This window comes from Gasterosteus aculeatus, chromosome 6 (genome assembly GCF_964276395.1).
Source record: "Gasterosteus aculeatus chromosome 6, fGasAcu3.hap1.1, whole genome shotgun sequence".
Taxonomy (NCBI): domain Eukaryota; kingdom Metazoa; phylum Chordata; class Actinopteri; order Perciformes; family Gasterosteidae; genus Gasterosteus; species Gasterosteus aculeatus.
In genome coordinates this window covers 3443899-3468140 of record NC_135693.1, presented here as the reverse complement: position 1 = coordinate 3468140, position 24242 = coordinate 3443899, and the positions used below count along the sequence as shown (strand labels likewise).

The window sequence follows — 24242 nt, the reverse complement described above, 5'->3', positions numbered from 1 at the left end:
CACAACTTTTGACCTGAGATGTGGCTCCACACTATTGATTATATCGTATTTTGTCATACTCTATGTATTTGTTTCCAGGCTACAGTGCCTACTTCAACAACAAATAAAGCGAACAGAAAGTACTCCGGAACAGACGGTGGCGGTAATGAGGCTTGAAGGAGTAGACCTGTGAAATGAATCGGTGACGAAAACATTTCTGCGCATGCGTAAAAGAGTGTTAACATTTAGGCGGGCTGATTCGAAAACGTAAACAAGATGTCTCTGATATCCGCGTTGCAGTTTCTGAGGTTAAATGAAATCCCCGAAGGTAAATAATGTGCATTTCTGTTCGTTGTAAACACTATTTTCTATCATATTCCATACGACGCTTAATAGAATGTGTCCAATGTTGACAAGTCGCGGAGCTCTTTCCCGGGTTTTGTGCCCTCTCCCGAGTAACGTCACTGGAATGAACTCCACTCACATAACGTTACTCCAATTAACTTCATTAAATAATTAACTTAACTTATTACCCTGCGAGTTGGGCTTCTCCAGACCAAGTTTAGCATTAACTAATAAGTACCGACGTAAAGAATGCATGTGTATAGTTACTGCTGAGCTCTTTGAAGCCACGTTGTAAGGTTATTTAGACGACAGCGCCTCCCGATTACGTCATGGCTCGTTTTAGCAGCTGCTTTAACAGATCTTTGACAATAAAACCTTTGCCAGCTCTTTTCCCCGGAAGGATGGAGCTCTCCCAGTTTCAGAACAACAGTCTGTCCAGTTACTGCTCACTTGGGCGCTTAATGTGATAGTTGTGATTTGCAGCCTGGGTGGACGCAGTGTGGGACTTGGAGTTCACAAAGAGAATACCACTGGATGACACCATAGCGGGCCACCTCTCAGTCAGTGGAGACAAGGACTTCAGAACTTTGTACCAGTGCCTGCTGGACCATGCTGCGGAGCAACAAGATGGAACTTTACAGGTAAACTCAATCTCCTCTATGTCCTCTGTACCAGTGAACACAAATCCAAACATATGTGTACGGAAATGCAGCTGGCCTAGTGGCCCCCTAAAGGCTGTGTGCTCTAAGGCTTTAGCCTTTCTGGCAGCAGCATTAAACCGTGTCTTTGCACTGCAGAGCATTTGGTCAATTCTGGGAGAGAACCGCGTGTCCATAAAGCCCCTGGTGGCCGTGCTGTCCTTCTTTGTTCTGGCTGGAAAAGCTAAAAAGGCCAGCGTCCAGCAGAGGGTGAGCGGCCTGCACGCAGCCTCCCTCTACCTACTGCTCCTGGGAGTCCAAGGTGAGGAAATCTGAGAAAAAAACACACCCGCAAGAAAGTCATGCGTTCAGTTTTGGTGCAGCGGCAAGGGGATGTTAGTTAAAACTATAGCAGTTTGCATTTCTTCTCTCGAATAACCGTAAGACAATACTGTCCAGCTTGTATCCTCACTCAACTTCTTGCGCGTAAAGCTGTACCTTTTGAATCATGAACAAAACTATGGGTATTATGACCAAACCAAGGTGTTCATGTGTTACATTGTGAAGCATTGAAGCTCTATTCAACTCTATGTTGAAGTTTAATACAGGTGATGTTAGTTTGGGGGTATCATTTTGCAGAAATTAAGTATAATGATATGTGTTATGTTTATCACCTACAGTCTGGATATCTGCATAGGGAGCTACTTATTCATTGTGTTGCACCACCATGTTTCTACAGTAGCTAAGAAGACACAAAGCAAATTCTGGCTGTAATGAGATACATTTTTATGAGAAAACTGTAGACTGGAAGTATTGAAAAAGGAAAAAAACAATTGCTGAAAATGAATAGGTGTTGTAGAATAATTACAAGTAGACTTTAGCTATTTTGTTTTGTTATTTTTTGTTTTGACGTAATGTTTTCAGTTAGTGCTCTGCTAATTATTTAAAATGGCTTTTGGTCAATTATTACTATATTATTATTATTATTTTATTTTGACATAATCTTGCAAGATTACATTTTTTGAAAGAAACCTGGGGCAGGTCCCGAGGTACCGGTTTTCAAAATTTGTTTAATTGAGATAATGCTATTAATTGGGGATTACTACTGAATTCTGTTGAAGTACAACATGAATCAATTGCTGCTGTAATAGCTTCAGCCCGGTCGGACTTGGCCACAAACCCTTAATCTTAAATGCTGTGAGGATACCTTGTTGCTACGGCTTTACCCCGTCGCTGGTAGACCAGGATGTTGGCGCTTCAGATGTGTGGCTTGCATTGCCGTGTTCATACGGCTTTCTATTCGATACAATACCACAAATACGATATGATACCACAAATACAATACTAGTATATTTATCTATAATAGAATTACAAAACTGTCTGTTAGAGTTAGGGTACTATAAAAGCAAAATCGGCAGTAAAACTTTATTGCACACTCGAGATTTTACAGAAAAAAAATTGTTGCTTCCAGGGAGCATCGCCGCCAAGGTCTTCCATGAGGTTCTGTTGGACACGTGTTCCGATCTGACCTCTCACTGCTGGCCTCAGGACTCCAGAAAGAAACGCAAGAAGGACGGCCCAAAAAGCTCTCAGGCTGACGGCAAACGCTCCAGACCGCAGTGGAAAGACACTCCAGAGGTAAAGTCTGAAAATCTGAAACCACTCCAACCAGCCAGAAGAGCCGAGATAACATGGTTGTCAAAAAACTGAAAATAGACTTTCACACGCTGACCTCTCATGTGGTGCCACCCAGCAGGTTGATCGAGTTAGTTCAGGTAAAATGTTCTGGAGGGATTGCCATGATCTGAGAGTTACAGTGAATGTTTACAAAGGGGGGATTTTCTCTGAGGAGATACTTCCCAATGTGAGTGCTAGACACGGGGAGAGGGGAACCGTGAAATACGGCAATGTTGTGGTATAAGTTAATTGAGATTCAATACATTTTTAAATATATTGACATTTTATACCAGGTGATTAACCGCTCTTTCTGATGACAAAATCTGAATTATAAAACACTAAATCATAAGTAATGAAAGAGAAAACACCAAATTTAGGAAAACAAAACAGAATCTGTACTCAAACAAACACATTTCTTTATGGGCCTAATGAACGGATTTTGGGAAATGATAATGTCTCTCTCTGTTGTCCTCAGATGGAAGTGAACGAGGCAGATGACGAAGAAGAAGAAGAAGAAGAAGACGAGGAGGAGCTTCATTTCTCTGCCCAGGACTTGGTAAAGATCAGGGATGCCGTGGTTCTTCTGGTTCAAAGTCTCCTCAGACTCCTGCAGACGTTTTCGCTCAAAGACAGACCACAGAGTGCTGACAACTGCACGCAGGTAGCTAGTGGTTCCATTGCCCCGCCCTCGCTCCGCACCACCCGCTGCGTCTCCAACGTGTTTGTTTCATCTGCAGATCTTTAGCAAGCTGCTTCACTTTGAGCCAGTCACTGGGGAGATGACCTTCGCAAATCCACAGTGAGTTTTCGTCATATTGATGAAAGAATGTGTGCAGGATTTGTGAGAGCTGATCTTGGTGTTGTTTCTGCACAGCGACGTCACCCAGTTGAGGAGTGTGCCTGAAATGGCGTTCTGTGGCCTGCAGGTGCTCTGCTCGTCTAAACACGGAGACCAGAAAGAAGTAAGATGTAATGTTACCAGAACAATATAACAGGCACTCTCGGAGCAACAGCAAGTTAACACACAGAATATAAATCTGTTTTTCTTTCTGAACAAGTACCAGAAGAAACATTTGTCTTTATCAGGGAACTGCATAATGTAGCATATGTTCAGTAGCAAGGTCGCTGTTAGAGTGAGCTAAAGTGGTCTAGCACAAATAAAGGACTTTCTGTCTCTGGATTTCCTTTTGAATCTCAGTTAAAAAAAAACCCCACTTCCACTGATGCAGTGGGCAGTTACCCAATGACAAAAGTAAATTTTACGTCCTACGTAGGAAGTTGATCACTGAAATAAGGATTTTTAACGGTACAACGTCAAACAAACCTTTTTGTTTGTGTCTTTTTTTCTCCGTTGACGAGCAGGAGATGATCATGAACGCATATGAGGAGATAATATGTGTATTTGAATCATTTCTGTCGGATGAATTCAACGTATTCTACATCTTTTACGCTGTTCATTCTGTACATCCATCGCAGTCTGTCCGTCCCAGAGGAGGATCCTCCTCTGTCTCGCTAAAGGTTTCTTCACTTTATTCTCCACATCAAATGCTTTTTCATTGGGTTTCTGGACAGAGGATGTCACATTTCTCCCTTCGTCTACCACGGCTCACACTTCAGACAAAAAAACAACCACCGCTTCCATCCTCAGGAGGTTCCCTTAAAAATCCAAAGCCCCTCCCATCAGGCTAATTGACGACCTCCAACTCTAGACTGCAGGCTATTTCTACACCTGCTTCTCGTTGTGTGTGTGTGAGTGTGTGCGTGCGTGCGGCGACGGCCGCCCCGTCACAACAACACAATCAATTCCTAGGACAAATGATTCAAATGTTGCGAGTAGTAAGCCAGGTGTAACGCAGGACCACTGCAGGGACAACCACCACCCACAGAAGCCTGTGGGGAGGGAAAGCACAAAGACTTTAGGCAAGGCTAATGTTGGTTTATGATGACAGTAATGTGTCTAGCGAGAAAGCACAAATACTGGAAGAAACAAAGTTAGTGATGTGCATTGGAATATCAATGGTGTTAGAAGCGGTAGGTGTCCGCGGGGCCAGGCAGGAGTCAGGACCAGGGCCCAGACGGAACTACGGAGACCTGCGAGGTGAGAAAGCACAAAAACCCCCGGGAAAGAAGCTGAATTAGTGATGGGCATTAATGAGACGCGAATATTTCAGAAGGAGTGATCGTGAGAGGGGGTTTCGCTGTGTCCTAAGAAGTGTGTGTGTGTGTGTGTGTGTGTATATATATATATATATATATATATATATATATATATGTATGTGTAATATGACCGATGTGTTTGTTGTCCAGTCGTTGCGGAGGGTCTTCCACCAGCTTCTCTACATCATCCTGATGATGAATAAAGGAGACAGAGGGAAACCCTCGCTCCTCATACCCAGCCAGGCCGTCCTCTCCACCCGGGACCAGACCATCCATTTTGTTTGGTAAACAGCTTTGTTTTGATCAATTGTTGAATTACTTGTTTCAAATTCATATCGTTCACACCTTGTATGTTCAGACATTAATCAAGTGACTACATTTAACATTTGAATCTGTCTTAAATAAGTGGGACAATTACAAGAAACTCCCATCTTCTAATCACTCCTTTTACTTGTACTTACTGTTGGTGGAAGGAACGTTGCACATCAGAACAGAGTTATCGATTACTCTGTAGCCATTTAAATTAAGACATGTTAGGAGCTCTGTATGACTTTGTAGCTAATGGGTTTCTGATTACAGTCATCTTGTGAATGAGCTGAAGGAGATAGCGCTGCCTGTCCTGCAAATCCTCCTGCAGCATATCTGTTTCCAGGTAAATCCTGCAGCCACCTTTTGGCAGTGATGCACTCTCTGTTTTGTGAGCGTTTAGAGCGTCTGGCCCAATCCCAATCTCCACGCTTAAGGAGTCAGACTCCATCACGGACATATTGATCCCTTAAATCAACATTGGATGCGGACTTAGCCCAAGGGACTTGGCCACAAGTCATTGTAATATGCCGTTTATAACAGGATAACCAGTGAAAGCATGGGGGCGTAGAAAAAGGTAAACAAGGAGGACTGCACTTGTTTTACCGTGTATATATTAATTTAAAACATTAAGATAAAGATGGAGAAAACAAATGGGTTTGGGCCTACGTGTCACCTGTTCATCTCTTAAAGGAGACACAGGCTTGTGTACCGCATGGTGTTAATCTCATTGATTTAGGAATCCCCCTTTTTTCTGTGACAAGGTGGCCCCAACATCATTTGACTATGGCAAGGCAATATCGTTGAGGGGGAAAATATAAGAAAAAAATGTCTTCACCTTCCATCTTCTCTTGCCCTCACTCTATCACTCTGTGCTTCAAACATCGCCATGGCAGTGCCTCTATGTCCTTTTTGTCTGAGTCCTGACAATAGTGTTACTGTAATGCTTAAAGTTTACCACCTGGGTGGTTGATTTCCTTTCTCTCTCTAGTCATAATGGGTCACTGTCCCCTGAAATAAGGTTATATTAAATTAATTATTGCATACAATGTGACAATTAAAAAAATATCTAAATACTAAATTAAGAGAATTAGCACATGGTACCTAGTAAGTAATGATGAACTTTCAGACTAAAATATAGTATGAAGATGTGACTTTTTTATTTTATTAACAAAAAGCAACACTATTGTGAACATACACTCTGGTAGCTGGAGCAGATAAAAACCCACACACTGGAAATGTGACCCAGTTTGTATTTCTACATAAGAAAACATGTGATTGAACAAACTCTTCAGATTTGAGTACCCTGCTTTGGTCACATTCAGGCTCACTGGACAAACCTTGTCATATTCTCACAATCCATGCAGAGCAGACGTGTCTTGTTTTCTGGAGTGAGGATTACAGAGACAAGTCCTAAAAGGAGTGTTCAGAAAGAGTAGGGGGTGAGATGGGGCTCAAGCAGATTTATTGAGACAGATAAGATGAGGAAAAAAGTGTTTTTAGAAAATTACAGCATGTTAACATATTTTAGTACAAGTGTGAACCAGGTGGCATCTGGTTGTGACTCTTGAAGCTAGGGCTGAAGCATCCACTTCTTGTATACTCGATACAGTCTATTGGATGAATCTGGGAATGAGCAGAATTAGGGTTGCAAAATTCCAGGAATATTCGAAGTTGGAAACTTTCCTACTGTATACAAATAAACTTTGTCTTAAAATGAACATGGCTTCAGTTTACAAAGTAATCAATATGCTCGATAGTGACAAAAGCGTTCAATAACGTTTTATGTTTAGGTTTCTGGCAGAAAATGTCCCCAAATAGCTGCCTCCAGGGTTCAGCTGAGCTAGGCTTGCATTGTTTTGTTCTAGACTACATTTTAAGTTCCTTTTTATTTGTTTTTGAAAAAAAAGAAACTTGTCAAAATTCCCGAGCTTTACTTTCCATGGAAAGTTTCTGGAAATATTTCGCCCCTTTGGAATTTTAAGCAGAATATGTCTCTTTACAAATGCTGAATGCAGTCACATGACATCCGAGGATATTTATATAGGATTGTAGTGTAGAATGGTTTGCTTTGACATTATATTTAGCTGACTCGTCATACAATATGGCTGTGATATAATGTTTCTGCTGTGGCTGTTTAGATGGTGGAGAAGAGTGACTTTCGTAGCCATGGAGCCCAGGCTGTGGGTATGTTGACGTCCCAGATGACAAGTAAAGACTATGCCTGCTTCATCAAGTGGCTCTTTAAATTCTCCAATAGCTCAAAGGTAACATGATTGTGTTATCACCGCACATGTGTTGGTAATAGTCTCACATTACATATTGTTATCATGAGTCATATTAATATATGATGATTGTTTCTGAACAGGCTGATGATTACAAATGCTGATTATCAGAACTACTTCTTCTCCATCCGAATTACAAACATTCATCTGCAACCTTTTTAGAACTTTTCTGGAAAGAGTGTTTTCTGCTGCTGACCTTGAATTTAAGTTTAAGAAATGACATGAAAGCATGTGGCCATGAACCATAGGCTGCAGTTACATGAGGGAAATCCCGAAACACCAAGTCCTTTTCTTTTCATTGTCATAATCAAAGGATTCTTCATGGCCGGTCCAGCTGCTCCACCGACAATGAATTGGAAACACATATCATTTGATTGCCAAATTAGGTTCTTTCTATAGCAGGTCTGTTGGGGGGTCTTCTCTGTGTCATCCATGAAATCTTATGCTAACTCATTGTCTATGGAGCCAGTCCACCAGACATGAGTCTTGGTTATGTGTCCTAAAAATTTTTCAATGGGTGCGGGTACAGTCCTGTTTAATAAGGAAACCATTTAAGGACAAATATATATTCAAGCCTTCAGCCGGCTGCAAATATCTCCCTTTGAATGAAAGCTATAGTCTGAACAGCAGTCAGGCCTCATCGCGTCCTGCCAATGGCTTTGTGCAGTGATCTCTGCTGGATTCTGTAGATGGTGTGCCGGCTGTTTTCCGTGGACGTGGTAATGGTTCTGTTGGAGCAGCCCGAGAGGGGGCCGCAGGAGTGTCAGGACCCGGAGCTCTCCTGCTTCCTGCCCCACAAGTTCCTGATCCAGAACCTTCTGTTCGCCCGGCGGGTCGATGAATCGCCCTCGGTCCAAGGCCACGCCCTGGCCTGTCTGGCCCAGTGTCTGGAGCTGCCTTCATTCAACGTCACCCGGGCGGTCCACAACCTCTTCTCTGCCAGTATGAACGCACACACACTGTGGACTGGTAGAAACACACAAATTGGATAGTAGAATAATTATTACTCGGTGTAAATCATTAAACAGGACATTTCTTAAATACTACTTGCAAGCAGAGGAAATAATTGACACACGTACAAAGTCATGGATCAAGGCTACTCAAAGGGCCTCCTCTTGGGAGCGGGAATATATAGTTGGAAGATAACTTTAGACAAACGGGGGGACTCTGGGTAAACACTAAGTACTGGTAATCGACATCTTTAGCACCACAAGATTATAAACAGCGATGCACAAATATCTTTATTATCAGATGATCCAGAACTCAATGTGCCTCTGGGACAAAGCACAGACTTTCTGTCAGTCCAAGTAATACTGACTATGGTGGGACGTTATTTAAGTTTTTCCAAACAAAAAACAGACTTTTTTTTCCGGATAAGGTATGTGTAGATGTGATGAATTTGGTCTAATCTTGTTGATCTGAAACGACTTCCTGTTTTGGTGGCAAAGCACTTTGTAGCGCTAAAAATAAAAAAGTGTTGCTGTGTTTGTATCATAAACTTCTCTGTGCTGACACATTTCCACTGAAGTAACTTGTCCCCTCTCTGTGTTTAGCCGGAACCCAGACAGTGTTGGAAGGCGAAATCACAGAAGGTACGCACTTTGGTTTAATTATTACTAGGGGTGTAACGATTCATTTTAACAACGATTCGATTCGAATCGCGATTCATGGTTGCCGATTCGATTCATGGACGATCTGGGTTAATTTAGAACGATTCGATTTAGTGACTTGAAATCGATTCAGTAACTTTACTGGACAGTGCAGGCAAATTTTCTGAGATCCCTGTTTCTTGTAAGGAAATCAGGTTTGAATGAATTATGGATATTATAAACAAGCAAACAACAATTAATGACACATGTATTAACCTTTTATTTGAATCAAGTGCAACCATTTTCAATGTAAACATTACACAATAATTACACAATGTTTGGATCAATTTACAGAACCCCGGATTTTCAACCTCATTGTAGGGTCGCATGTCTTTACAGCTAAACTTGGCAATTGTTACTGTGATGTTGAGTTTCGTGCTGGCGAGGCCTGGGGTTTCTGCAGAGCTGGAGTTACCTTCTGCTGCAGCGGTAACGCTGCTAGAGGTGCCTGACTGTCGGCGTTGTTTAATCCCACGGCGCCTTAGTAGATGGCTGGAAAGATTCGTCGTGTTGCCATGGTTTTTTATTTGGCTTCTACATATACTACAGCGACCGACTTATTTAGAACACCTCTGTGTTTGCAAAAGCCACGCGCTGGATCGATAAGTTAGTTTGTAAATGTCTCGCTCGCAGTCGTCTCCTCCACGCTGTGTTTTGTTGTTGTTTGTTGAGTTTCGCGCGGCTGCCGCTGCGTACTGATGACGTCACAGACAGGCAGACTGAATCGAGTAACGTCTAAAGTGCTGAAAAACAAACAAACAAACACACATCCATACCGCTTTTGTACTTTAATCCAATGTGCAGTTTCCAAGTATCGATACAATCGATTATGTACCATTTCAATCGATTTGTAATCGATATATGTCGTCCGGAATGCAGGTTTGCGGAGCACAGATCGATTCAGTTGGATCGCAGGAATATAAATCGATTAATCGATTCAGTGAATGAATCGTTACACCCTAATTATTACGCATTTGTTGTTTATGATTGACCGCAGAGGCTGATGTTGACAAACGTGTCTCACAGAATAGAGAAGCGCTTGGAGACTCTCCGCAGGGTCATGAAAAGATTAAGGGTTGTGCAACAGGAAGTTGGTCTATCCAGCAGAGAGTCAAGCTTTCCTATGGGACCAGACCCCCGGGGCTCCGGTTAGCACCGGCTGGTTTATTTTGAAGGATTCAAACAAAAATTTGGTCTGGATCGAACACATACCTTTATTAAATGTATAAAGATTTGATACCTATGGATTAATGGTTCTTTGTTGTTGGAAGTGTTGATGTTTTTTAGAAATGTGTTTCAGGAAGCCTTAGTTCCCATCAGACTCAGAAAAGCTACCAAACTCTGCTGTTCAAGACTGTGGAGATCACCAGCGCAGATAGCTTCCAGTGTGAAGGTGAGGCAAGCGGATCTAATCATTCAAATGATCTTTATTGTATCAGTGCAGTGGTATTTTGTAAATAGATTGGCAAGAACTAGTTTCACGTTTGTGTAGGCATGTATATACTGAAAGTGTGTTGATATGTTTGATCAATGCAGCAAAAGAGAACCTGGCTCACCTCCTGCGTCGGATAAAAGACTCAAAGACGCACGTCAGAAAGTCAGCGCTGCAGGTACCAGGAAAATTGAAATGTTACCATTTCAAATATTGTGCCTCCCGCTGGCTCTCTGTGCCGATTAACTTTTTACCCTTTGTGCTGTACGTTCCTCTGCAGGCCCTGGTGGGGCTCATGAAACACAGTGTGATACCGCTGAGCTTGGAGAACCTGGCTACGCTCTCGGAGCGCTGCAGGGACCCGGCCGTGTCTGTGAAGAAGAAGGCCATGCAGTGCGTCGCAGAGCTGCTCGCTGTGAGTCTCAAACACCATGAAATAAAAAGAAAGGGAAATGTAGTGCGCAATTTGCTTTACACGCGTTTCCTCTGACCGCCAGGCTAAGCCAGACAGCAGCATGGTGCAGAAGGCATGGCTGCAGAGTGTAGTGCCCGCTTTGGTGGACCCTGAGAACTCTGTGCGGGACAAGGCCCTGGAGGCTCTGGACCAGGTGCTGCTCAGCCATCTCAAACCGTACTCTGCCAGCCTCCACCTGGATGCTGGCCAGAGGCTGACCTGGGACCTGTTAGGCCTGCTCTGCAGCGAGTGCCGGAACCTCAGGTTGGACTAGCTGCATTCAGGCTACATTGACTTCCTCTATACTCCCAACTCCATTGTTTTTCAGATTTATTTAAAATGCTGCAGGTCTCTCTTCTCACCTAACTTACTTTATGAACACTTACAAATCATTACTCTATTATGGGTCATTAATATGTGGTCAAAATACGTCTCTTGGTAGTTATGTCTCCGTGAAGTCTCTGGAGAGAATGAATGTTTTTGTTCATTTACAGTAGTAGTAAATAGATTGTTGTGCAGAGCCAAATGAGTATTGATAAGAAGAGGAAAATATTCTGTTTTGTGTCCGTCGGACACCTCAAAGTGTTATAATAATAGCTTGATTCATTCACAAAATGCTGGCTCTAATCAGGAATCATTTCAAAGCCTTCTTTACTGACATTCAAATAGCGCCATCACTCAGAGAGTTGTAACATTACCACTGCTTTCACTCACGTTGCTTCTTGTCCTGGGTCTCCAGCTGGTATTTCAGCAGGGCCTTCACCATCTGGTCCAAACAGAACAAGTTTACAGAGGCGCTCATCGGCAACCTGATCTCGCACACAGAGGCAGATCACGCCGCCGGGGCCTGGCTGCTGCTCTCTAAGGTAACCGCCTCGTCCATCCGAGTGCCCCACGGGAAGATCCTGGACGCCTGGGACACGATGATCAGGTGAGAGGGACGTGCAATGTTTACTGGCAACATTGATAGCTGAGAACCTAGTGTTGCCTGGGTGATTTGATTTATTTGACTTAACCACTTAATTTTGCTTTTAGATCAAAGAACGTAACCGCGACAACCTGCTGTCATATCCTGTGTGTGATGGGAGACATTGCTGAGCATTTGAACAAAGACACTAAGGACAGGATAGTTGGTTAGTGACAATAGCTGTGGGATCATGGGAGATTTGACAGGATTTTGGAAATGTCATAATCTCTTTCTGTCTCTCTCGGTCTCTCTAGCTGATCTGATGTCTTGGTTGAAGACTTTTACTTTGTCTCTGGACGTGATCTGTGCTGCCGTGGAGACTCTTTATCAACTCGGCCGAAGCAAAGAAATCAAACAGACTCAGGTTGGAGATTTTGCCTTTTTCTTTTTACAACTGCCTCACATTCAATTAGGGTTTGGGTTATGAAATGTTGTGGTGCAAAATGTACGATTCTACCGCGAGTCTATTTCTTTGTAAGTAGATTACATACAAAGTCAATGCAAAGACAAAAAATAAACAAGGTTTCTCTGACCGGAAGTCTCGAACAGCTCATAATGGTTGAGCTGCTCTTCCTGTCATCACTAACCTCCTGCTGCACCCAGTTATTTCTTTGTTGCCTCACAGAGAGAAAGACAAACAAAAGATGAATCCCAACTTTTGACAAATTGCCATTGGGTAGTTACTTTTGGCATCCCTTATTAGCATTTAAATCACCGCACAATCTCTTCATTTTAGGTTCATACAGCTGTAATAAAGGAGGCAACCCCCAACAGCTTGATAGATCATGAATACACATTGATGAAATCCGCTGGGTACCGAGAACCAGTACCAATATGGCATCGGTTCCTATACGACCGGTATCTACCGTACCAAACGCAGATTTTGGTGCTTGCTTTTGGTTCCTGAGCCGATTGAAAAACTGTATTTACACTACTTTGATGACTCCATCCTCACAGCAGCTGATACAGCAGCTAATTAGCTATCTACCTTCTATTTATATTTTGGCGTTTTCTGCGTTCTTTCGGTGTTTGTCATTAAGCCGTATTAAGCTGTAGACACGTGAGTCCAATTGCTTATGCGAATGATGGCAAATTGTTTGGATCTTTTTGTCTTTATTTTATGTGGCAGTGTTCACTAAATATAGAAATAATAAATTTGTCGTCGTCTTCCCCGGCTGCTGCGGGAAGCTTTTCAGCTGAACACATTTTCTCGAGCCCTACTGCTTCGCCCCACCCCGTGTCCCTGTTGTTATTATTATAATTTTTTTTTACAATATGTTTTTTCACATTCCAATTCTAATGTTCCAATTCTAAATAGTCTGCTTCTTTCTTTTTAACCTCTCTCTTGTGTGTCATGTGACTTGTTGGCGAAGGGGAAACAGGATTGAGAGTTGGGGAAAGAATTGCTGGCAATGAGTAATGACCAACAACAACACAAAATGGGGTCGTCGTGGCGCAGGGGTTAGAGAAGGTGTGCTGGGAAGCACAAGGTTGTTTGTTCGATTCCAGGCTGCCCCATGTTCCATGTCGAAGTGTCCCTGAGCAAGACACCTAACCCCTAATTGCTCCCCGGGCAAAAATGTGAAAAAAAGCCATGGGTTTAAAGTGTAATGTAAGTCGCTTTGGTTAAAAGCGTCTGCTAAATAACCTGTAATGTAATAAAAATAAATACAACAAAGTGTTCACAAGTTATATTCCATAACAAGTAGGGGTGGGAATCTCTTAGCACCTCACAATTCGATTCCGATTCAGAGGTCAATGATTCGATTCTAAACTGATAAAATTCGATTATCGATGCATCTCGATTTTCTAAATTTTCTCAAATCGGAGTTTGCTACTCAGAGGTTGGTAATAACTTCCTACTTTATTTGATAATTAAAGAAAATCAACAGATGAATTACCTTCTCTAATTTTTTATAAGAGAAAAAAAATCTTCACATTTTCTATCAACAAAAATGTTGACAAAAATTGTGTTGAAATGCAGCTTGCATTTCAACACAATATGGAAGTAGCCTATGTAAAAAAAAATATTAAACAGATTCATTTTTCTTTTAAACGAAGAAAAAGCAGCGGTCCGTATTTGTAAAATACCGGAAAAAAGTCCAAATCTGTGAATATCTTGCCAACTTTCAATACGGATCGACTTTTTGGAAAATCGAAATAATGAGGATATGCGCAGGCTCCTTCATAGTTCGGTAAAGTTGGCAAGATATTCAGATTCAGACTGACGGAACGGTCTGCGAGCTGGAAGCATTGCTCTAATGTGCCGGTAATGATGGTAAATGATGGTGGTAGCTGGTTGTCATCTACGGTCCACTACGATTACCGAAGGGGGGCGTTTGTTTTTTGACAACGTTTTCTCTCATAATTTCGACTTTCTATCCCCTTTCTTTAGTGCGGAAATGGGCTTCTATAGTTGTGTGAATGCATCACTCCAGCTAATCCAAAAAGGGGGTTTGTAACCAATCAGGTGTAGAGACCATGGTGACTGGCTCCGCCCCCTCACTGTCAAAAAGAAAAACAGCGAGCGCGTAGAAAACACCTTCGAACGCGAGCAGAGACTAACCTTGCGAGCGAGGAAGTTCACGCTCCGCGAGCGAGCAAATATCTCTATCTTTTTTTTAATTCCGATTATTAACTTTTCTGAATCGAGACCGAATCGTTCTAGAGAGAATCGAGAGAAATCGAAAAATCGCCCACCCCTAATAACAAGCTTATGAGATTGCTACAGACCCGCCCTGAAAAACACTAAAGTTACCCTTTAAGTTAAGTTTGCTAGCATGTTCAATGTTTATGACTAGTGTTAATGTCTACATTTAAAATAAATTGCCATGTGTTATGTTTCAACTTTCAACAGTTTTCCAGAATCACAGTTCATCATCCTGTGTTAAATAGATTCTCCCAATACGATGTCCTTTAAACACGACTCATCCCCAGGTCCCGCTTTTTGTCCCGTAACGTGATTTCTTTTTTTGTTTTCCTCAGGCTTTTCTGAGCCTGCACTGTGGTGAGCTGATGTCCGTATGTGAGGCTTATTTAGCCGGCGTCCTCCTGAGAGAAAGAGGAGCCCAAAACCTCAACGAGGAGCTAATGGTGAGACCTAAAGGCGTCGACGCACTCGTTTCAATTCATGGTTCTGCGTGTGTTGCAGAGCAGTTCACCGCCAGAACAACAGGCGGAGTAACGTCGCTTTCGACGCAAGCCGAGAAAAATGGCTCGACACACGCAAGGACGCATGGAGGTGTGAAAAGCGATGCAAGGGACACGCAAGGGGGTCTTGCGTCTGCGTCGCTCTGAAAACGCAGAAGCATAAACTAGGCTTAAGGGCAACTGTGCGTGAGTGGGGAGCACGGCCGTCGGTTCGATCCCAGGCCCGGCTAAGCCGCATGTCGTTGTGTCCTTGGGCAAGACACTTAACCCAACATTGCTCCTGTAGCTGCGACTACAGTGTGTGAATAGTTACTGATGGCAGGTGTCACTGTGTATGGTTCTCCTGTCATCAGTGTATGAATGGGTGTGAATGATGTCATGTAGTGTTAAAGCGCGTTGAGTGGTCAGAAGACTAGAAAAGCGCTATACAAGCACAGGCCATTTACCATTTGCCCTCGATCGCTCTCTCTTCCCACTGCTCCTGGATCAACACCAGCCTGAAAGATGGCTGTTTTTTTGCCATTAATTATGGTTGATTTTATTTGTGATCAAAACAGACAGTGTTTTAAGGCTAATTCAAAGGCTTCTTCTCGTGTGTAAGTTTTTTCTGATGTGATGTTTAGGGTCTCATCTTGGTCCCGGTCACTGACAACTGGTTTGCTCTGTCATCAATTATATTAACATTTAGAATAAGTGATTGCAAGAAAGGGTTAGAGGACTGAATGTGGTTCGCTGCGTCATATGTAACTGAAAATGCTCTTCCAGGTGAAACACCTCCACACTCTGGGTGTGGCGTCACTCCACTGTCCTGCCAAGGTCAGCAAACGGACGGTGCTGCTGGTGGAGTCCGTCCTGATGATACATTCTGACAAACTGGCAGGTAAGGAGCATTAACATCGGGGCAGATAAAACCACGTTCCCCTGCTCGTTACGGTACAAATCCAGTTTGGTGGTTAGAGGAAAGAGAATCAAGTCTCCTTCTCAACACGGTGTACATACATACATACATACACACCCAGTTATTTCTTTGTTGCCTCATATATATATATATATATATATATATATATATATATATATATTATAATGTGTACGTACGTACAGTGCACCCAGAAAGTATTCACAGCGCTTCACTTTTTCCTCATTTTGTTATGTTACAGGCTTATTCCAAAATGTATTAAATTCATTATTTTCCTCAACATTCTACACACAACAACCCATAATGACAAAGTGAAAACTGTTTTTTGCAAATTTTTGCAAATCTGTTAAAAATAAAGAACGGAAACATAACATGTACATAAGTATTCACAGCATTTGCTCAACACTTTGTTGAAGCACCTTTGGCATCAATTAAAGCCTCAAGACTTCTTGGGTATGATTCCACAAGCGTGGTGCACCTATTTCTGGGCAGTTTCTCCCATTCTTCTTTGCAGAACCTCTCACGTTCCATCAGGTTGGATAGGGAGCGTCGGTGCACAGCCATTTTCAGATCTCTCCAGAGATGTTCAATCGGGTTCAAGTCAGGGCTCAAGGACATTCACAGAGTTGTCCCGAAGCCACTCCTTTGTTATCTTGGCTGTGTGCTTCGGGTCGTTGTCTTGTTGGAAGATGAACCGTCGCCCCAGTCTGAGGTCCAGAGCGCTTTGGAGCATGTTTTCATCAAGGATGTCTCTGTACATTGCTGCATTCATCTTTCCCTCAATCCTGACTAGTCTCCCACTTCCTCACGTTGAAAAACGAAGGTCGAACGAGGTTAAATCCATGGCGGCGTAGGATTTCCTTCTTCAACACCTCATAATTCTTTGCCTGTTTAGTAGTCAAGTCGTGATAGGTCTTCTGGGCTGAGCCTGACAGAAATGGTGTTAGTAGGCTGGCCCATTGCTCTCAAGGCCACTTCTCCCTAGTTGCTGTCCTCTCAAAGGTCTGGAATTAAGCCTCAATGTCATCGTCTTCTGTCAGCTTTACTAAACAAACTAGGTTTGGGATGGGGAACAGCTAGGCTGGCAGCTCCTTCCGCCTGGGATGCCATCAGCTGGCTGAGTTCAGCTCGTAAGAGCGGTCTGTTGACGCTGTTCCTCAATCAATTCTTGGTGCCTTACTTGCTGAGCCAGGTTTGCCTCCACCAACTGTTTCACCAATGCTTCCATTCTGCTTTGTGTTTGGTCAGTTAGTACGCTTGGTCCAAACTGCCCGCATCCTCCACCATATGTGGCAAGCCCATGGGTGGGGACTTCCACGTCATGGGTTCAAGGACTCAAGCCAGTCACAGGGAGCAGTGGAACACAGTTTATTGGTCATTAATTGAGTGTGTAGGAGGATACGCTACACGCCATATCACCCCTCGCTCCGTCGTCTTCGACATACATACGTATACACGTACATACATACATACATACATACGTGTATGTATATATATTTAAGTTTGAATATGAATGCCTTATTTTAGTAACCGCTTTTTGTTATGCCCACTGATAAAGGCCTCCACTGAAAATCAGTCAAATGTATTTATTAACATGCATTCAGCACACAGATTTAATTTTCATAGCCAATGCTCAAAAGGTTATGCAAGTCGGAGCAAGTCTGTGTTAACTGGCTGTCTTCTTTTTCCACAAACATCTGTAAAGAAAACAAAGAAAACGAAATTAAGGTTTTAGGGCTCTCCCTTTTTTTGACAAGTTTCCTAAATAGATATGTACAACACATTTTAAAATCTACACACAATGCCTTGTGAGTAAATGCATTAAAATGTGGACTGGACCGCGACATACAGACGCTAGACTATTTAGCTATTAATTTGTTAATTCCATAATACATTTCTGGGCGTTGAAATAAAACATGATGTGTATTCTGTAGTAACATGTTCTCCGTTGCTACGTTGGTGACAGAAGGCCAGGAGGAGCTGCCGGCATCACTCTCCCAGTTCAAAGCAAACTCTCTGCCTTCCAGAGTCAGAGCCCACGGAGTCCTCACTTTAGGTAATTAGTCTTTTCCTTACCCGAAAGTCTGCTAGTAGGTACAAGTCCCCGTTTACCATAATGCGCGTCTGAATTTATTACAGGTGAGATTAAACTATTCTTTTTTTAGAGCGGCAACGGCTAGTTTGTTTTTTATAAAGTGACAATTTGTGCTGGACATCCCTGATTTGCATAAAGTATGGTAGACCAACATTTTATGCAAATGAGGCAACCATCTTTCACCTGTATCTCAAAACTCAGTGCACTGTGCTACCAGAATAGATTGCACAGCTGCTCAACCATAGCCTCACCTATTGGTTTGTACATATCTGAACCCTCGAGTTGGGCATTTTACCTATCGCCATCTAGTTTTTATGATTTTGTATTATTTACATTTTCTTATGATAGATCCTGTGTACATCTACCATTAGATACATTGTTCCAAGTCCTAACTTTCATGCATTTCAGCCCTCTAATTACACATCTAACTGTTTCTTCCCCGATACAGGAAAACTGTGTCTCCAGCACGAGGAACTCGTCAAGAAGTACCTGCCGGTGTTCGCCAGGGAGCTGGAGGTTGGCACGGAAGTTGCCGTGCGTAACAACTTGGTTGTGATCATGTGTGACCTGAGCATTCGATACACCAACAGGGTGGACAACTACATCCCCAACATCTCCGCTTGTCTGCAAGACAGTGAAGCGGTCATCAGAGTGCATACTCTCATCATGCTGACCAACTTGCTACAGGTGGGAACTTTTCTAAGCTTTCTTTACTAGGCTACAGTTAGAATGTTTTTTTCATGAATTATCCATTGCATCTTCTTAAAAAAGACATGTGGATGTATTGATACCTATTGTTTTCAATTCAGGTTCAGTTTTTTTCCTGTCAAATAAAAAAGGTTTTCTTTACTTTAGTTGACCGTATATCACAACTAACAAGCCATTGACAAGCTAAAAGAAAAAAATATAAATATGAGGCATTTTCAGTCCCCCTTTTAATCCCACACAATTAAAAACCACAAGTCTTCCATTACCAGCAGCAAGCTGTTCTTTAAATGGTTTAGCGGATTTTGAAAAAAATGGCATCTGATTGTAGATTACAATGTGTCAGCTCTGGCTAGGATTTTGGTTTAAATAAATACATACCCGTAAATGCAATGTGAAGAGGCTACAGTGTTGACATAATGTGATACTGTCTTGGGATACCGTTTGTACCCCTTGAGGGGCTACGGTAAGTCCCTGCCGCATCCACTCTTTCCCTAGGCACAGTCATGGGCAACAAGTGGAAATAGTCATCGTCGCCTCAATGAATGAGCCATTTTCTAATTGTCTTCTCTACAACCAGAGGAGTTGCCCTCTGCTGGTCAGTGGAGAGAATGCAATCTTTAAGACACTCCTGCATTTAAACAACATAGGCTGATGGTCCAAGGTGAGAGGATGAAGAAGTAGGGCTGGCCAAAAGTACATGCATTTATAATGTGTTTCGTTTGATTGTACATGCCTGATCAGCACATTTGACGTTGCTGCTATGGCTGAGGTTTGACCCAGTGCTCCAGCAGGCGGCTGTGATTCCTAGCACTGGTGTTCCTGTTGGCTGAATATGAGTTGCGGTTGCTGACTTGGGGGTTCGGTCTTCCACTGCCGAGGTCTCCTGACCGTGGGGAAATTGAGACAATGATGTGGGTCATTTTTTGTGACTGCCACTTTGGATAAAGCCCAACACAGTTGGAGAATATGAAGTATAGGCTGTTGTCTCCTGTTAAAATGATAAGATTTCTCATCCCTCCGAATTTTAGCCCCGCTGTAACATTTAGATTGTATGGACGAGGCAATAAAGGAGAAACGCCGCCCTCCATTTCCTTTCACATGTAGTATCTTTTAAAGATTTCACCAGCGTTGGACTGGACAGAAACAATGGTTGCCCCATTTGAATCTTAGTCCCTTTTAATTGTCCTTGTATTTTAGCTATTGCTCATTGACTAACTTCATCTCTGTAACTGTTGTTCTGTTCACTGAGGGTCTTTTAGTAAGCCATGTTTTCAGTGTCCATGTCCAGTTGCCTGTATTCTTAAATTTCCATTTGTTTCTTTTTTCCAGGAGGAATTTGTGAAATGGAAGGGCTCCCTCTTCTTTCACTTCATGGTGGCGCTGGTTGACCCGGTCCCTTCCGTTGTCAGGTAGATCCCAGTGTGTGCCACTGCACACACATGGTAGTTTGTTTCAAAATATATCTAGAAACACTGCTCACACTGTATCAGACCGATTTGACTATACGAGAAAGAAAAGAGGAATTTTTGCGAAGATTTTTGGCCAAGAAGAAATTTGGAAGTAACCTGTTCTGTGGATCTTTATCAATCAAAACTGGGCTGCATGGTATTTTATAGGATTTTCCGTGAAATGACAATAGTCCAATGCGTATGTGAATTTATCCTTTGGCTCCGGGTACAACATACAGAGACACTTCATACTTATATTTTTATTTTAGTATTGTTATTGTTACCTAATATTGAAGAAATCCGACACCATATCTAAACCTCAGTGCCTTCTTGTCCCAGTCTGTGTGAATACTGCCTGGTCCAGGTGCTGCTGAAGGACAACCCAGAAATGTTTAGCCAGCACTTTATTGAGTGCATCTTCCACTTCAGCGACTACAACAAACACAAGTCCTACAACAGGTTCCCTCAAAGTGAGAGGTAGGATGCTGCATTCTGTCATCCACTTCACATGTGGCTGTATATATGTATGGATTTTTTGTATCTTAATTAGCTTGTTATAAATAATAATTAATGCAGAGAAAAGGCTCGGTTCTCCTTGAAAGGCCCTCAGCACCGCGAGAAACGGTTTCGGATCTACCGATTCCTATTGGAGCACTTCACAGACACCCAGCGCTTCAACATCACTGTCAAAATCAACCAGACCATCCTAGGTGTGTGTGTGTGTGTGTACTGTGAAACACATTGCTAGCATGTGTTCTTTAAGAAATGAGGAATTCCCCTAGGCACAGTCATGTGCCACTCTTTTTCTTCCCCAGCATGCTTTGCGGACGAGGAGCTGCAGTTGGATGCAGATGGCGCTGAAGTTTTGTCAGAGACTTTCAACATCTTGAGTCTGAAGGAGATAAAGCTGCAGGCCATGTCTGCTCCGATAGAAAGCACAGAGGGGGAGGAACCAGAGGATGAGAACATGGCCACCATCGTGAAGGCTGTCCTGCAGGTGGCACAGAAGAAGGTGGTGTCACAGGTGAGCAATGATTGCCAAGTTATGCAAAGTCTCATTAAAAAAAACCAATGGAATCTGCTTATAAGTGAGCAAATCTCAGTGTTGATGAGGTCTGTAGAAAGTCTTAACTTAAGAGTCTGTTAAGTTCTGGAGAGAGATTTCCTTTTCTGAAACATCCTCTCTGTCTTCTTGCTTTAGCTTCACACACACACACCGAGACTCATGGCAGGGTGAAGAAAACATTTTCCTCCAGTAGCGAACCCAGAACTCAGAGTTCAACATTTAGAGGAACAGCAGAGCATCACTTTGCATAGAGTCTCGGTTCATTGTGACGATCATAAGAAAATTAATGAAAGCGAATTGCTTAGCTGATTATTTAGCCGCAACTGTATTTCAAAGACTTTTGGAACTTCTTGTGCATATATTGAGACTTGGTTTACATGTAACATCAATTACGCAATAATTTAAAAAACCTGATAATGTGTTAAACAGCACTGTAGAACATTGTTTGGGACTTTTGGGTGAGCTTCTCTCAGTTTCCTGCTTTTGGTCCACAGGTCCAGAAGAAGGCCTTCATTGAGAACACGGTTCCTCTCATCATCAGCCTGAAGAGTTTGCTGGAGCAGAAGCGCTCTCCCGTCCTCAGAGACCTCATGGCCTACCTTCATGTAAGACCTGCGTATTAATTTGAAGAGGGACTTGATGTGCAGCACTGTGTGGTCTTGATGCTCCTCTTTATGAGCCTGCACCCAACCTCTGTGTGGCCCCCTCCCACAGGTGACGATGCAGGACTATCGTAACGAGGTGAAGGACCTTTTCTCTGGAGACGAGCAGCTGGCGGCTGAGCTGGAGTTTGATCTGAAAACGGCTGAGAAGGAGAGCGAGATTTCAAAGCAGGTGGACAACTGCAGTTTGACGAGAGAGGCCCGGATTCCCCCTGCACAGGTTAAAGAGCACAAAGGATACGAAAACTGTTTTAGATACTTTGAAATAAAGTGTGTGTGTGTGTGTGTGTGTGTATGTGTGTGTATATATATATATATTATATTAATATATATATATATATATAATATTAATATATATATATTAATATATATATATATTATATATGTATATATTACACACACACACACACACACACGTTTATTTCAAAGTATCTAAAACAGTTTTCGTTCAGAGTCCCCTACGGTCAGTGAAGTTGTCATGGTGGTGGTCGTTGTGCCCCCTCCTCAGGGTTCTCCGGTCAGGTCCGCTGCCCTCCTCCCGTTCATCTTCGCCACACCTCAGCCTCCACGCCCGAACACCCTTGCTGCCCGACTCGCGCACACAGACAGGTAGGTGTTCTACCAGAGCAACATGACGGATTCACTGCAGGGTGTTTGAGTGATGATTGTTAGTGTTTTTAGTTTAAAAATTTGTGTGTGTGTGTGTGTGTGTGTGTGTGTGTCAGGCGTGGTTCTAGGTCCGAGCAACATGTGCAGTCGATTGCTCTGGAAGGAACAGGTAAAGGGCTGGAAGTTAAAAATGTTTAACTCATTTCTCCACTAGGGGAAACTTTTAGTTTGCGGTTGGAGGGTCAGAGGTTACAGCAAAAGAAAATTCAACAAGCCTAATCAAATGATCGTGTTTTCATCCGGATTAGTTTAGAGAACAGATTTTCTCCTAACAAAGTGGATTCAAGGTGTGTTGTTCAGAATTCTGAAATCTGTAGGTCATTGTTAAACAAGTTTGCATTTCAAAGGTGGTGTTTTGTTGTTAACAAATTTGTTCTGCTAAAACAATAAAATAAAATCTGTTATTGTAAAGGTACAGGCCGCTTCTTATACAGCTCAAAACGATTCTGAATCAATGTTTTTTCTCGAGTCTTTCAAAAGTTTTTTAAAAATCTGATGATCGTCGCATGCGTATTTTATCAATGAGTTAGTAGTTTTAAGTCTTTGACAGGAATCCGAGGGTCCTGATCTTTTGTTTACTTTGACTTCTCAGTGATGCATAAAGGAGCCGTGGATGCCAGAGCCATCAGCACACCAAAAGGTACAAGCCCACTGGGCTGTCAACCTCTGCAACGCATCATCAGTGTCACTACGAAGAAAAGCCAGTGAGCTTGAACATCTTGAAGAGAAATATACTTATCACAGGTCTTTCCAAGGCTTCAATTTTAACATGGAAACTATCTCATGTCTGTGTATCAGTTAAGAGACGTTGTTAGCCTAGCTTAGCTTAAGGATTAGAAGCAAGAAGCAATCAAAAGCCTTGCTTTGATCAAAGTTAAAGAATTAATGAAAAAAAGGTTTGTTAAAATACTTTTTTCCAATTTACCTTAAAATTAAGTAAATGTTTGTCTTTCTCCCTCTAATCCAGGAGTCAACATGAATTTGACCTTTGGCGAAGGAGTCAGCGGGATCTTCAGTGACCAAGGAACAAGTAAGCCCCTCTGACTTGTCACTCAAAACCCACTTATCAGGTGTTGCGGTTTGTCAGCATGTGCTGATGTTAGTCTACTGTGTCCTCCGAAGGTTTGGTCAGCGAGACCAGGGTTCTTCACCTGCGATCAAAAGAGGAGCAGTAAGTGCACTACTTCCTTCATAGCGTACACATAGTTTGTTTTTTGTCACTGTTCCCTGGCACAAGTGCCAGCAGAACTTTGTCAAGTCAATGAAGAATGTTACCATTTACTGTACATGGCAAGTACAGGTGGTCAGAGCTTCACTTTACGTATATGGGATATTTTATTCTGGATTTGTTTGAGTAGAGAAGAGGTCATGTTTACTTTACTCTCGCATGTGTGTTTCAGAACACCTGGACTGAGGCAGTGGAACGTGCAGTCTCCTCTCCGCCAGAGGAAAAAGTCCTCTAAAGATTAACACCTTTGTTCTTCTCTACAACTATTCTTACGTGGTTTATATTCTCTCATCTCCATGGTTGATACCCTTCTTCTCCTATTTTTTGTTAATAAAGTTACCTAATATTGTTGTTGCAGTTGTACACTTATTTCAATTCTTAATATTTGTTTTTTCAGCTGAACAACTAACA

The 24242-nt window shown here is 42.5% G+C and overlaps 1 protein-coding gene and 1 long non-coding RNA gene across 3 annotated transcripts; one reads left to right on the top strand and one right to left on the bottom strand.

The window, feature by feature from the left end:
- Positions 1–40: 40 nt before the first annotated feature.
- On the top strand, positions 41–24182 carry ncapd3 (non-SMC condensin II complex, subunit D3). 2 transcript variants are annotated; one of them, XM_040178958.2, is made up of 35 exons: positions 41–307; positions 808–965; positions 1122–1284; positions 2434–2600; positions 3115–3300; positions 3377–3438; positions 3514–3601; positions 4947–5080; positions 5376–5448; positions 7244–7369; positions 8077–8329; positions 8941–8979; positions 10337–10429; positions 10573–10646; positions 10749–10883; positions 10966–11186; positions 11662–11853; positions 11958–12055; positions 12144–12253; positions 14875–14982; positions 15805–15919; positions 17922–18011; positions 18499–18737; positions 20088–20167; positions 20546–20683; positions 20783–20916; positions 21022–21230; positions 21767–21877; positions 21987–22154; positions 22443–22543; positions 22660–22712; positions 23196–23243; positions 23571–23633; positions 23726–23774; positions 24004–24182. In XM_040178958.2, the coding sequence occupies exons 1-35, from the start codon at positions 256–258 to the stop codon at positions 24071–24073; spliced, it is 4200 nt and encodes a 1399-aa protein (XP_040034892.2). In that variant the 5' UTR covers positions 41–255; the 3' UTR covers positions 24074–24182. The 2 variants fall into 2 exon arrangements, with proteins under 2 accessions (XP_040034892.2, XP_077961059.1); XM_078104933.1 differs by having other exon boundaries at positions 170–307; positions 17925–18011.
- Positions 6239–9748, bottom strand: LOC144409513 (uncharacterized). Its single transcript, XR_013467985.1, has 2 exons — positions 9452–9748; positions 6239–8353 (listed from the first exon to the last, which is right to left on the bottom strand). It is a non-coding gene; the product is annotated as an uncharacterized LOC144409513 (long non-coding RNA).
- Positions 24183–24242: the final 60 nt, after the last annotated feature.